Genomic DNA, 14381 nt, shown 5'->3' with positions numbered 1-14381 from the left:
GTTTGATAGGTTTGATTTGGCCTCATAGGCCAATGATTTAGGTAAGAGTTGGGAAAAGGAATGCTTCAAATTTCTCCTAAAAGTGAATTCTAAGATATCTTCTTAAGTATTTAAAAATCTTAAGTCACAACAATGTGAATATATTAACATTACTAAACTGTACATTAAAAATGGTTATGATGGTACATTTATTTTATTTTATATATTTTCTACCACATTAAAAAAATTTAGGGAATGGTTAAGGAAAAATACCCCTCTATTAGAAGTATAAAGCAAAACAGGAAATTTGTTTACCAGAGCAGCCTTGAAAATCTTTTTTCAATAATATTACTGCAAACAATATTACCAATAACTAAAATTATCAAACCCTTCAATTTATACTAGGGATAGTGTTAAGTGTATTGTTACATTCTAGAATACAAGCCCTTACAAAGATCAGGATTTGTTTTTTTGTTTGCTTCTCCAGATAACATCTTCATTTTCTATTCTGTGCTGTGACCCAGAAGGCTGCTCTCTATGGACTATTTCATCTAGGTTCCCGTTACTCTGGCTTCTGATTAGGTTCAGCTAATGGGAATGGTCAACAAGAGATTAGAGGTACAAGAAAGGGAAAGGTAGGGTTTTATTCTACTTGCTCTTTCTCTGATGGGCTGCAGTGTGGTGATGGCTATGTCATCTTTATTACTGAGGGCCACAGCTCCTATTGGGTGGTGTTGTCTCATAGCTATGAATCTCCCCAGGTCCAGGTAAAACTCTTTCCCTTTGTCCCATTAGAACTAGAGATAGCTGGTAGTGGAGAGTCATTGTTAGCACCTGGGTGCTTAACATTCCTTAGCTGGTTTCCCTTAACCCTATTTCTTGGGTATAGTCCCCTTAATCACCCCTTTTCCAGAAATATTTATCACTTTATCATACCAAAGCCTAGAATGCGTCTAGCACAAAGTTGGTGATGAATAAATATTTCTAGAATGAATGCATGAACATGTATGATCTCAGAAGCTCACAACTACATGAAGTATTCCATCTTTCTTGGCTTAAAACTCCAGTGTTCTCCCTGCCTTTCTCCCATAGTTACTGGCAAAAGAGATTCTTGGGATCAGCTCTCGCATTGAGCTATGGATCTTATATTTCCTTATTTTGCTATCTGAATAAAAGATATTCAGGGTTTTGGAATGGTTGCATTTTTATGTAATTTTTCTACCAAATGCTGCATAGGATTTCATATGAGAAGTTTAGGGCCCAATGCATTAAAATAAAAAAAAAAATTCAACTTAGATATTACTCATTGTCTGGGACATCCCATAATCTACTGTACAGGGTCATTTTGCAGTGCAGTGATTTTTGATGAAAAGTTTCATTTTGATATATATATTTATTTTTACTAGAGTTATTAATGCTAAAACTATCTTCAGAGCCTATGCAACAAAGATATTTGATATAGGCCTAAACAGGTCCTTCTTTTGCTGAAAGTGCCTTTTTGGCTAAGGCAGAAAGTGAATCCTAAAGTGAGTTTCAGGGCAGCTGCTTCTTAAGCTGAAGAGTGTTAGTTTGTAGCCCTGCCTCAATTTAGGCAGGTTCAATGGATACTTTGTAAATTTACTCTAAGTTTTATTGTGGTTGTACATGTAATTTTCTCTACTTCTTGGTTTAAACTAACACTTATGAAGTGTTTTTGTGTAATCATTAAATAAAAAATGTGGCTCCTCTCTAAGATTAGTAAATCTAAGTGATAGGTGAAGACTTCCTACCAGCTCACTTATATGAGATCCAATGTAAAAGATATTATTGGATATATAAAGATATTTATAAACCTCAATTGAATGGAATCAGATGAAAAACTCTAGGAATATGTGAAGTAATTCCTTTAGATTCAGAGTAACAATTCTTTATGAGTAACTCATTTTTAAAAATTTCTATTGATATACCTTATAAGTTTTATATAAACTAAAATGGTTAAAATCTTGATTTTTCCTTAACAGAGGTGTTGAGGTTTTTTTTGAGATTTGCTCAGTGACAGCACTTTATAATCATGTAATATTTTCTTTGACAGTGTCCAGTGCTAATCAATAGGACCAAAGTATAAATGATTTAAAGTCAAGTATTTGATACACTAAGAAAGTATTTTGTATATCACTGTCTCAGTGTAATTCTCAAGCATACGTACTTCCAAAAAGTGAGCAATCTGGCTAATGTAAGATCTCTGTGATTGCTACAAAGTCTGTATGATACCTTAGTTATAAAGGACATCACAGATAAATCAAGGAGAAACCCCATTTTCTTGTATGGTTTTCATCTTTTTTCCCCATAGACCTTACAAGAAATTAGCAACTTTTAAGTTTCATGACTTTTTTTGTGTTCCTAGTTCTCTAGTACATTCAGAAATCTTAACTAGTAAATAAGGTTTAAGAAGACAAAAAGGCATTTATTAATCTGTTACCTATCTATCTATTTATACTAGGCTTTGACTACCCTGAACTATTGGCAGTTCCCTAAACATTCTATGCAATTTTTAAAAACACCTGTGTCTTGATTTCTACTGTTCTCTTGGCCTAGAATGTCGTTTTCTCATTTCTGTTTTTGTAAAATCCTCTTAGGTCCAGCTCTAATAGTATTTTCTTAATACTCCTAGGATGAAATGCTCAACCTCCCTATTGTCTTCCACAGTACATGACTGATAGCATTAGTTTAACATTTAATATATTATAATTAGTTGTTATATTCTGTCACCTCCACTAGATGTAAACTCCTTAAGAGTAGAAATCATATCTTAATCTACTTTATACCCCTAGAACGCAACACAGTGCTTGGTATACATAGTAGGTATGTTTGATAAATGTTAGATAGACTCAACTGAAGATCAGAGACCTGAATAATTGGTACTTTGTAGCTTTGTAATACAAATGGATGCTTCAGACATCCAACACTGAGTGAAGTATATATTGAGAAGTTGAGTAAATTATGAGGTCATAATACAAGACATTTATAAAAAAGGGACCCAGGCCTAGCTGTTCTTTTAGTGATGAGGATTAAAACCAACCTGTGTATAACATCTAATCACTATAGTGCCAGTTTGGCTTCAGCAATCTATACACAGACCTCTTTGATGCTTGGATGTAGGGATGAGGTAGCTGGGGTCACCACCATGGGCACCATTCTTCTCCTATATACTTACTTAACTTTCCCTATTTTCAGCACATATGGGAGTACATACTAAGCCAAGGAAGAAAAGGCATGGGACATAGCTTTTGCTCAAATCTCCACATGTATTCATTCATTCATTCATCCATGCATTCATATCCTCCTTTATTTTTATATAATACTTATGAATACTCCATAGAGGCAGAGGTTAAAAAGTATCTTGGTCTTCTTCTGGTTCTATTTGATAAGGTAGGAGCTCTTTTAACCAACCTTCAAAACTCACTGGATTAACATACGTTCTCTATTTCCTTTTAAATATAATGATGCATACAGCACTGTTTTATACACACACACACACACACACACACACACACACACACATGCATATAGATATATGTACTTAAGTTTGAGGCTGTTAGACTCTTTTAAAAGATTATTATTATTATTATTTTTTGACTCAAAAGTATCAAATAAGAGACCTTCTACTGTACTTCCATCAGTGCTTCATTTCTTAATAGAAATATATGTATATTCCTGTACGCTGGCTAGCTCCCTAGTGAGAAAAGCTAATCTAAGTGATTAGCTAGAGAGGTTAAATAATTTGCTTCTAATTTTCCCTGTTTGTAATACAGGTTGGAGAAAAGTTTGAGAAGATGACCTAGAAACTATAGGTCTGCTTAGAACATTAATGTTTATATAAGAAAGAATCATCTAATCATAGGACTGGAAAATGCTTGTAGGGAATCTGTGAGACACACCAAAAATACCATGCCATATATTAATAGATGCAGATTTCTTTCAGTTAAAAAATAATTCTTTCAGCTTTCTCATGGGAACCATCCTTTAATCTCTTTGATAACTTGTTTAATCCATCTCTAAAATTTCCATTACAATGATGGTAGAAACTTAGAATTGGATGCTGAAAGTCCATGAAATTGAAATCTTAAGAGTCTTTCAAGCCTGTGAATCTTACCTGCTCACCAGCTTGGGATTCCCCAATGATGAAACGATCTCCTGGGCCATCAGCAGCTGTGAGGCGAACAGAACCAAGAACAAACATCAAAATGGACGTACGGCACGGAATAAGGATTGAGTGTTGGAATTCTAAAATTTGACTCAAATGATCAGATAAAGTTTCAGGAAAATGGAATACTTTTCTGAGCTCCTCAACCAGACAATGGTGTTGTAACTGCTGGTTTGATCTTTGTATCCACCATTCAGAAGTACCAGTAGAAGTGATTTAATCATGCTCTTTCTTGGTGTTACTGGAGATGGTCTTCCTGTTGTGCCACAATTTGATTCTTGTACTTTTAATTCTTTTAAGGATTTATTTATTTAAATAAGAGAGAAAGAGAGAGTGAGCGAGCATGTGTGAATGCAGGGAGAGGTAGAGGATGAGAATTTTCAAGCAGACTCCCTGCTGAATGGGGAGGTTGATCCCATGACCCATGAGATCATGATACAGGAGATCACAATCTAAGCTGAAATCAAGGGTCAGAAGCTCAAATGACTGAGCCACCCAGGAACCCCATATATTTGTACTTTTTAAATAGAACTATTTCTTCTAGCCCATCCTCCTAAATAAATACTATCTTTTCTATGGGCATATATGTGTGATGTATGTGTACACTCTCGTGGATATACCTATATAGATATATTACTATTTATATTCACATTTCTCCATTTTCTATAAATTTCGAACTATTTTCTTATTTATCACCCAATCTGATTTTTATAATAACCCAGTAAAGTAGAAAGAAAATATCTTTTTTTCATTTGACATTTGAAGGAAATGAATCACAGAATGGAGGAACTTAGGTTGACAAGTTCTGATTAGTGGTAGACCTAGGACTAAAATACAGTACCTTAATTCCCAATACAGTATTTTTTTTTAAATAATGGGCCAAAGTGTTATTTCTAAATCATAATATACAGGCAACTCTGCATTACAATTTCCATTGACTATTTATTTTTAAATCAGAAGAAACAGAATTGAGAGGGAAAAACTCAACCAATTTTTTTCTATATACGGTATAGCAATAGCTGCACCAAAAAATATTCTGGGAGAGAAATATATTCAAAAGGGTTTTCTTCATCTATGATGTGGATTTCAGATCCATACTATTGGCAAGGCAGTACCTATCAAATGAGTTTTATGATCATGACCATTACTTCCATGTCATCTGTCTATGGCAAGGATTTGTGGACACATATACAGAAAAGTTAACAGCTTTCTATATGAATATTTTAATTATATTTGCAACCATACTTTAAATAGTAAAAAGTATTTCTTTTAAAAAGGACATATGAAATTTATTTTTAATTTTTATTTATTTTTAAATTTTGTTGAGAGAGTGAGAGAGTGAGGGATGATGTGCATATGCATGGTTATCAGCAGAGGGAGGAGGTAGGTGGGGAGGAGCAGAGGGAGCAGGACAAGCAGACTCTGTACTGAGCTCCAAGACCAGGGCCGGGTTCAAGCCTTGGATCCTGAGACCATGACCTGAGCCAGAATCAAGAGTTAGATGCTCAACTGACTCAGCAACCCAGGCTCCCCAAAATTCATTTTTTAAAAATGTGACCACAAAGTGGTGTTTTTTTAAAGTCTTATATATAATATTGTTTATAATGAGCCACTTTTTTTTTGCACAGGTGGCTTTGTTTAACCTGATGTAGAAAGGAAAAAAAATTAACACTAAGTCTCTTCTATGTACTAGATGTTGTATCTTGTGCTTCATAGACATTATTTTAGTTGATAAACTCTTAGCTTTCTTGTGTTTTTTGGAATCCTATTATATTTTAAGTGCTCACTTGAAAAACAAGAATAGTTTTCCTCCAATGTTATTCTTATTAGGATGTTTTGGTGTTTTTAAAACATAAAATTATTTTTTTAAAAGAGCAATTTAAAATAGACATAAAACGGACAGAATCATTGCTTCCACAATTATCAACATTTTATCTATCTTATTTCATCTATCCTTCTGTTTATTTTTATAGTGTCTTAAAGTGAATTTTGATGTTCTTATTGTAGAAAATTAAAAAGTCAATTATCTTTCAGAATTCAAACACCAACTATATCTTGTGAATAAAGTAATTTTAAATTATTTTCTCTACTAGAGATTTTACCAGCTTGACACCTCTCATAAGCAACCTAGACATTTCTCTTTTACTTCTTGAATGAGAGGAAATTAGCAAGGTTTTAAAGTAAAACAGAGCTGAATCTGAATCCTGGTTCTGCCTATTAGTAGCCTCAGAACCTTCAGCAAATTGTTTTTTTTTCATTTTTAAAAAATTTAAATTCAATTTAGTTAACATACACTTATTATTCATTTCAGGGGTAGAATTTAGTGACTCATCAGTTGTATATAACACCTAGTGCTCATTACCTCAAGTACCCTTCTTAATGCCCATTACCTGATTACCTCATCACCATCCACCTCTCCTCCAGCATCCCTTGGTTTGTTTCCTCTATATAGTTTAGAGTCTCTATGGTTTGCCTCCTTCTCTGTTTTCATCATATTTTATTTTCCTTTCCTTCTCCTAAGTTCATCCATTTTTTCTTAAAATCCATATATGAATGAAATCATATGGTATTTGTCTTTTTCTGACTGATTTATTTCGCTGAGCATTATACTCTCTAGCTCCATCCATGTCCTTGAAAATGGCAAGATTTCATTGGTTTTGGTAGCTAAGTAATTTTCTACAACTTCTTTGTCCATTCACGGATGATGGACATCTGGGTTCTTTCTATATTCTGGCTATTATGGACATTGCTGCTATAAGCATTAGGTTCATGTGCCCCTTTGAATGTTTCTATCCTTTGGATAAATACCTAGTAGTGCAATTGGTGGGCCATAGGGTGGCTCTATTTTTAACCTTTGAAGAACCTCCATACTGTTTGCCAGAGTGTTTGTACCAGTTTGTATTCCCATCAACAGTGTAAGAGGGTTCCTCCTTTCTCCACATCTTTGCCACCATCTGTTGTTTCCTGACTTGTTAATTTTAGTGATTCTGACTGGTGTAAAATGGCATCTCATTGTGTTTTTGATTTGTATTTCCCTGATGCTAAGTGATGTTGGTCATTTTTTTAATGTGTCTGTTGGCCATTTGGATGTTTTCTTTGGAGAAATGTCTGTTCATGTCTTCTGCCCATTTCTTGGTTGGATTTTTTTTTTGGGGGGAGGGGGTGTTGAGTTTGGTAAGTTCTTTATAGATCTTGGATACTAGCCCTTTATCTGATATGTCATTTGCAACTATCTTCTCCCATTCCATAGGTTACTTTTTAGTTTTGTTGAGTGCTTCCTTTTCTGGCAAAAGCTTTTTATCCTGATGAAGTTCCAATAATTCATTTTTGCTTTTGTTTCCCTTGCCTCAGCAAATTATTAAGACTTTTTCTAAACTTCAGTTTTCTTGTTGATAAAAGTTGGGATAATACTTTAAAAACAGTATCTTTTAAAGCTTTTTATTCCTCTCATTCATTCACTAAATTTCTATACAGTGTTCTGTGTCCTAGGTGTCATTCTAGGTGCTGAGACAGAGTGGAGTAAAACCAGCAGACGTGGTTTCTATTCTAATGTAGTGCCAACTTGCTGCGATGTTTTTCAAGCTCTGGAGCAAATATGGAGGTGGGTTTTAAAGTAAACTTGTAAAAAGTTTTTGAAATGAAAATGAATAGAAATATATTTTATCACACATGGCAAGATGAATATTGTTTCATGAAACTTATTTTTGTTTATATATGTGTGCATATGCACAATTTTTATATTGTATATGTTACATATGTTATATGTGTGTATAATAGTGTATTTAATGTGTGTCTTGTGGGTGGGGTTAAAGTCACTGATGTAGTGGAAGAGATAGATATTAATCAATTACATTAATGAATATATACATGCAAATAAAGAAAACTATTCTATTGGAAGGAAACATAGTTTTATGAGAGCATACAGTGAAAGTGCCTTCCATACAGTGGAAGTACCCTGTAAGGGTAAGGGAAAGCCATCTTGATAAAAGGATTTCTGGTTTGAATATGAAGGATGAATAAAAGGTAAGTAGGCAGAAGGGATGTGTGAGTGTGTGAGAGAGAAAGAGAGAGGGAGGGAAAGAGAGAGGGAGAGAGGAAGAAAGAGAAATATGAAATGGAAATGCTCCATCTAAAGGTCTTCACCTATGTGCAAAGGCCTCTGGTTCATATCCTCCTTATATCTTATGTCCCAGCCACTCTCAATTTCTAGAACTGGAGCTCTTTGAGAGTACCAAGATGACTCATAATTCAGCTCCATAATATATGCTACTTCCATTGCTTGGAGTGTCCTTTTCTTATCTGTGCCTTCTGACTAAGGTCTTCTTAGCTTTTTAGATGCTCAAGTGTCACCTTTTCTTTGAAGTCTTTTCTGATTCCTTTCCTCAAGAGTTAGCTACTTGCTCTTTTGCTTCTCTGGTGTATTTCCTAAATAACTCTAATTATGGCTTTCTAATTATTTGCAATTATTTGCTTATTTGTCCCAGGAGAATCCATAGCACTTGCTGCACAACAGGTACTCAATAAAATTTCAGTATGTGAAGTATTAGAAATGTTCAATAAATGAATGAGTTCAATAAATAAATGAGGTGTCTACGAATCTATTTAGAAGGATGCATGCATAAATGAATAATTTAATATTTTTCAACACAGAATACTGTATTTTGAATACCTTCCATTTCCTGCTGGTCTATGTATATAGTTTTCAAATGTGAGTCAGCATTGACCTTCTTTAGAATATTTAGAAAGACTACTCTGGTTAATTTTATATAACTTGGATTATGTTGCTTTCTGTCTGCATAGTCCCTAGCTCATCATTGGTTTTCAGTAAATATTTGTTAAAAGAATAATGAAATGAATTTAGCATTTCCATAATACTGGGAAGGTGGGAAATTTGATAGGTGGGAAGTTTGTAAACTGATTTGTGAGAGAGAAAGAAGACAGAGGTTAGTATTGTGTTTTCTAAGTTTTCTTGAATAATTTTAAAAAGGTGAATGCTTTTATTTCTTCAGCTAGATTATGAGCTCCTCAGAGATAGGGATCACTCCCTTTCTTTTTTGAAACCCTCTGTTCTTCAACTTTCTTCCTGTCTCCTGTTCCCCCACACATGCAAATACACCTAGAATCAAAATGCCTTATATCAATATTGCACACAAATGCTCCAAATAAATGTCACTGAATAATGAGTGGCTGTAGATCATTTGGGGGCAAGCCTGCTATAATGTCAAGAAGGCCAATATCTGGGGCACCTGGGTGGCTCAGTGGGTTAAAGCCTCTGACTTCGGCTCAGGTCATGATTCCAGGGTCCTGGGATCAAGTCCCGTATTGGGCTCTCTGCTCAGTGGGGAGCCTGCTTCCCTTCCTCTCTCTCTGCCTCCCTCTCTGCCTACTTGTGATCTGTCAAATAAATAAATAAAATCTTAAAAAAAAAAAAAAAGAAGGCCAATATCTGAAAAGCCCTTAAATGATTCCAAGAAGCAGGGAAGATGCATTGACTGGAAAGAGAATATGTCCTCACTTACACTATGTTCTTCACCTTGCCCTGAAAATTTCTATCTGGGAAATATGTTTCTATACTGCTAGCTAAAGAAGGCTCAGTCAAACCACATTATAGAAGGCTCCTGGTAGCAAGAGAGAAGTTGTTTTTATCATTTCCTTTATAACAGTATTTCTCAACCCTTAATGTGCATATAAATCAACTGGAGATCTTGTTAAAATACAGATTCTGATCCAGTAGGTCTGGGAGAGAGCTTGAGGTTCTACATTTCTAACAAGCTGATGTTGATGGTGCTGGTTAATGAACTACCCTTTCTAAGGAGCAGAACACTCTAAGATTGTCTATATTCAAATAGACAAATTCAGACTTAAAGAAAAATGAGTAAAAAATTAGTGAGCTACAACAGAAATCCTGATTTTACATTATCACCAAGGCTCATATTTTTTTAAAGAGACAAAAATAATGATGTATCTAACTAGCTGATATTTATTTTAAAATATCTATTAAAGAGACAAGTAAAAGAAAAGTTGCCATTTTCAAGATGAATTCTACAAACTTGGGTGGGAAGGAGCAGAAGTGGAGGTATGCTGCACATGAATCTAAAGCTTGGAAAGAAATAAACTAAGTAAGCCACAGTATATCATTAGAAAACACAGACGGATTCCAGGGATTACTGAAGAGGCTTAGAACCCCCATCCCCCACATTTAGAAATTTCTCTTAATGAGTTTTCTTTTCTTCTTTGTAATTGTAGAATTTAAATTGAAGGGAGTGATAAAACCAATATAAGCCAAATTGTATAATGCAGCAAGTGTATTCTATAGCTGATTCATAATGCTTAATGCTAGACCCTGAAGTTTTTCCCACTTCTACCTTCTTCTTCTTCTTCTTCTTCTTCTTCTTTTTTTTTTTTTAATGTCCAGGAAACGCTTTAGTCTTCTTCACCTGTTTATTTAAAGATTATATCATTTTTGAATGGATACCATTAGATAACTATTTATTGTGGCAATGTATAGAAATGATCTCCACTGAGCCCTTTGCCATAGAACTATCCTTCATTTTCATTTTCCGGCCATATGGGAACTCCCTCTGAGCCTCTTAAAACACCTTGTAGCTATTATGATTTTCAATAATAAAGAGTTTCAACATTTCTCTGGTAGGACTGAATAAACTGGGGCTATAGAGAAAGCATAGCTTTCAGAGGTCCTAGGAAATATCTGTGACAGAACAACCAGGCAAAGGAATTAAGAATTGATTATGGAACCAAACTAAGACTAGATAATAGGCTGACAGGGTAATAGTATTTGTGTGTATACTGAAATTAAGATTATAGAAAGTGTTGGGTCAGGCAAAGACAGGTTATAAGACTAGCACAGCAAGATTAATAGTTGCTACAATTATATTGAGGAATTAAAACAGGTGAGTTTGGAATTTTAAATCTGTGGCTTTTTCTTATGGAAAGCAGGAAGTTAAGAGTAGGACAGGTGAGTGAGAAAGGATTTTATATTCTTTACCATCATCTTCCAGGAAAAAAAATGCCCATTTATTGGTAATACTGGGGAAAGAGATACTATTTCCTTAAACACAGTTATTTTAAGTTTTTTGGAATTGACCAAAATTAATTAATTCATGTATCTCTCTGCTCACTTGAGTAATATTCCCATATCGTAAGGTCCTCTTCTTTATCCACAGTGAACTATAGTGAAAGACAATAGGTTATCAAATGGAAAACCAGCTGTGGCCTGGGATTTGTGTGGAAGAAATAGAAACCCTAGGACAAGGGTTTTGTCAAAGAACAAAAGCTCTAAATCAGAGGTGATACTGAATTTTAGTATGCAATGTAACCTACTGGAAGGAAGTACAACAAAATGTTAATAGTGGTTAGGGAGTGATATAATGGGTAAGTTTAAAATGTTCTTTTTAATTTTCTGTATTTCTCATAAGTACGTATTTCAATCAGAATGTAAAAAAGAAAAAAATTAAAATTTACTTTAACCCAGTGGCAAGGATTTGTCTTCTATCCTTCCAGAATTGTTACACATGATTCTCAAAATAATTAGTGGCATGTTTAGACTTTTCCCTCTTTCTAAATCATCTCTGTAAAACAAGTTTTGGAGGCATAAGCCTTTTGAATTAGAAAGTTTCAAGAAAGCTGAATTTGGCATGTGAGGTACTTTTGCCCTTATTAACATCTACGAAGAAATTGTGAGATAATAGGCATCCACATTTGTAGGGGAAGTTGGAAATACATCAAGATGGTTAGCTTAATCAGTGCAAAGGGATATAACTCTTCAAAAATATTAATAAAAATATTGTATTGATATTAATTAAGGGGTAACATGCTACTTTCATTTTCTATCTTTCAAATTCATTCCATCCTTGGGAGAGGTCAATTGTTAAGACTTGAGTCTGTCACCTTCCCCAGCTGCCGGCACCCAAAATAAATGTCTCCTTATCTCTTAAAAAAAAAAAACAAAAAACACTCCATCCTGAATGCAGTTTTAGTTTTATTAGGTTACAGGTCTTCCTATTATATTGTCATCACTTGATTTCTGCCTTCTTTAAACTCTATTTTTTCTTTCTTTCTTTTTAAAAAGCCATTCCTATTTCTTATTTGCTCAGTCATTTTTTACTGTCTTGATTTTTCTTCAACCCACATACCTTAAAGCAAGTGATCCTCCAACTGGTTTGGGGTTTTATGCCACATGTTTCTGAAGGATACTGGCTAATGCTTAGTGATCCAGAGCAAGTTAGGAACCTCTTTACACCTACAGGGTTAGCAATGCTCACAGATGCCACTGGTTATTACTGGAAGGCCTACGGCAAAGGCAGAGGAGAAGAAAAAAGGGAGAATAAAGGGAGTGGGGAGAAAGGAATGGGAGTAAAGGAAGGCAGGGGTGGAGAGAAGAAGGTACACGAAGTAGTGGTAGAGAGCCACAACAATCGCCTCAAGGATATTCTTTACCAAACACTGCCTGAGGGTGTTCTAACACAGAAAAGACTGGGACCATGCCTCTCTGTTCACCACTAGTTTTTGCTGACTTAATTATGATGTTGGTATGTATATACAGACACAGCAAATATTCCCACTTTTGAGATTTAACCATATCCACAATGGTTATCTGTTATGTATTATGTCTCTGTTATATATTCTGTATCTTGGAGGTAGCAACACTTCACAGGAAAGAAATACTGTGAACAAGTTACATAATAATCTGCTAGACGTTTTATATTGTGACATGTTAGATGTTTTTAATTGGTGAGTGTATGTGTGTGTGTGTGTGTGTGTGTGTGTGTGAAATAGCTGAAAACACCACTGTTTTAAAACAAAAGAATAAATAAGATACCAGATGTTAATTTTATATAAAATTTCTTTGGTAGATTCCATGGAAGCAGAAAGGCTCTTTTAAGGCTCATGTAGGCTAGTCACTCTTTTTTGGTAACTAGAAAAGCTAAGACAATAGTTTCTTTTTATTGAGATGCTGCTATCTCATGCAAAAATCACAGGACAACATTCTGTTTGAGAATAATTCTGCCTCAAATAACTTATTTTCTCACTTTCTCCTTTATATTACCAAGAATGTAAAAAATAGACTTTCTTTTCCTTTTGGTAGTTTACTTGCTAAAGTTGTCTATTTTACTCTGGAATTAAGGACCTTTTTCATTTTATAGTAATTCTATATGGCTACCAATTATAAGTTCAAAACAGAACTCACATTTTAGTTGAAGAACAAGAAACAAGAAGAGCCAATGAGGCTATTGGGAGACTGAAATAATTTTCTTTTTGGACAATATTCATTAAAATAAGTACCATAGGTAGAATAAATTTGGAAGAAAAAAATCATAAGATCCACCAGGAATTTGTTACTCATGTTTTCAGAAATACTCTAATTTACTGAAACGAAGCTGAATGAGGTGCATCCAAGATAGTATCCCTGAGAAAGAATACACTAGTAGGAATTAATCTCTCCAACATTTTATTCACATATAACAGGAGAATAGTAATTCAGATAAATGTTAACCTCTTTTTCAGAGACGGTCTAAGGAAATGTGATTATAATAATCATAGTGATAGTAATAGTTACCATTATCAAACATTTTATAAAACAATTATTGAGTTCTTGTTTTTGCTGCCAGATACTTTACTAAGGCTTTCTAGGGTCTCAGTCAATCCTCACAACAAATTGTTGGGGTAAGTATTGTTATAATTATCATCATTTTACAAATGAGACAACTGAAGCTCAAAAAGTTTAAGTAATGTATACTTAGTGCTCATAGTTATAAAGATCAAACTGGTACTGGGACCCAGATCACTCCTACTTTGTTTTCAAAGCCCATAACCATAACCATAACATAACCATAACTGTTTGCTTATAGCCTCCAACACAAAAAGATACTGCTAAGAAATAGTGATGGAATATAGAGGAGACTAATGAATATATTTAATTATAAAAATGAAATTATTTTAATGGCAAATAAGCAAGAGACTCCCTAAAGAACCATTAAAAAGGAACTGGACTTAACAGCTCTGATAAGCGGGGAAATGTTTTTAGATATTTTTTCAATGACATCAGCCCCAAGTTAATAATAATAGTTTCTAAATAATTCCATTGCATTTTCATTTTGGGTTCTTAAATTAGACTTTAAGCAGGTAATTGCTATTTAGTATCTGTTTAACCTTTATGCAATCTCAGGGAACTCCACAAAGGTATGAGCTGCTGGTACCA

The 14381-nt window shown here is 34.3% G+C and overlaps 1 protein-coding gene across 14 annotated transcripts in view; it reads right to left on the bottom strand.

The window, feature by feature from the left end:
- GPHN (gephyrin) overlaps window positions 1-14381 on the bottom strand; it is a 641151-nt gene that overhangs the window by 76649 nt on the left and 550121 nt on the right. For all 14 annotated transcript variants that reach the window (XM_059182361.1, XM_059182360.1, XM_059182367.1 and 11 more), the window contains one exon: window positions 4112-4167. In XM_059182361.1, the coding sequence (XP_059038344.1) occupies window positions 4112-4167 (56 nt within the window). The remainder of the gene's footprint in view (window positions 1-4111; window positions 4168-14381) is intronic.

This window comes from Mustela lutreola, chromosome 7 (assembly GCF_030435805.1).
Source record: "Mustela lutreola isolate mMusLut2 chromosome 7, mMusLut2.pri, whole genome shotgun sequence".
NCBI classification, from domain to species: domain Eukaryota; kingdom Metazoa; phylum Chordata; class Mammalia; order Carnivora; family Mustelidae; genus Mustela; species Mustela lutreola.
The sequence above is the reverse complement of the archived record's forward strand: the minus strand, read 5'-3'. Positions and strand labels throughout refer to the sequence as shown.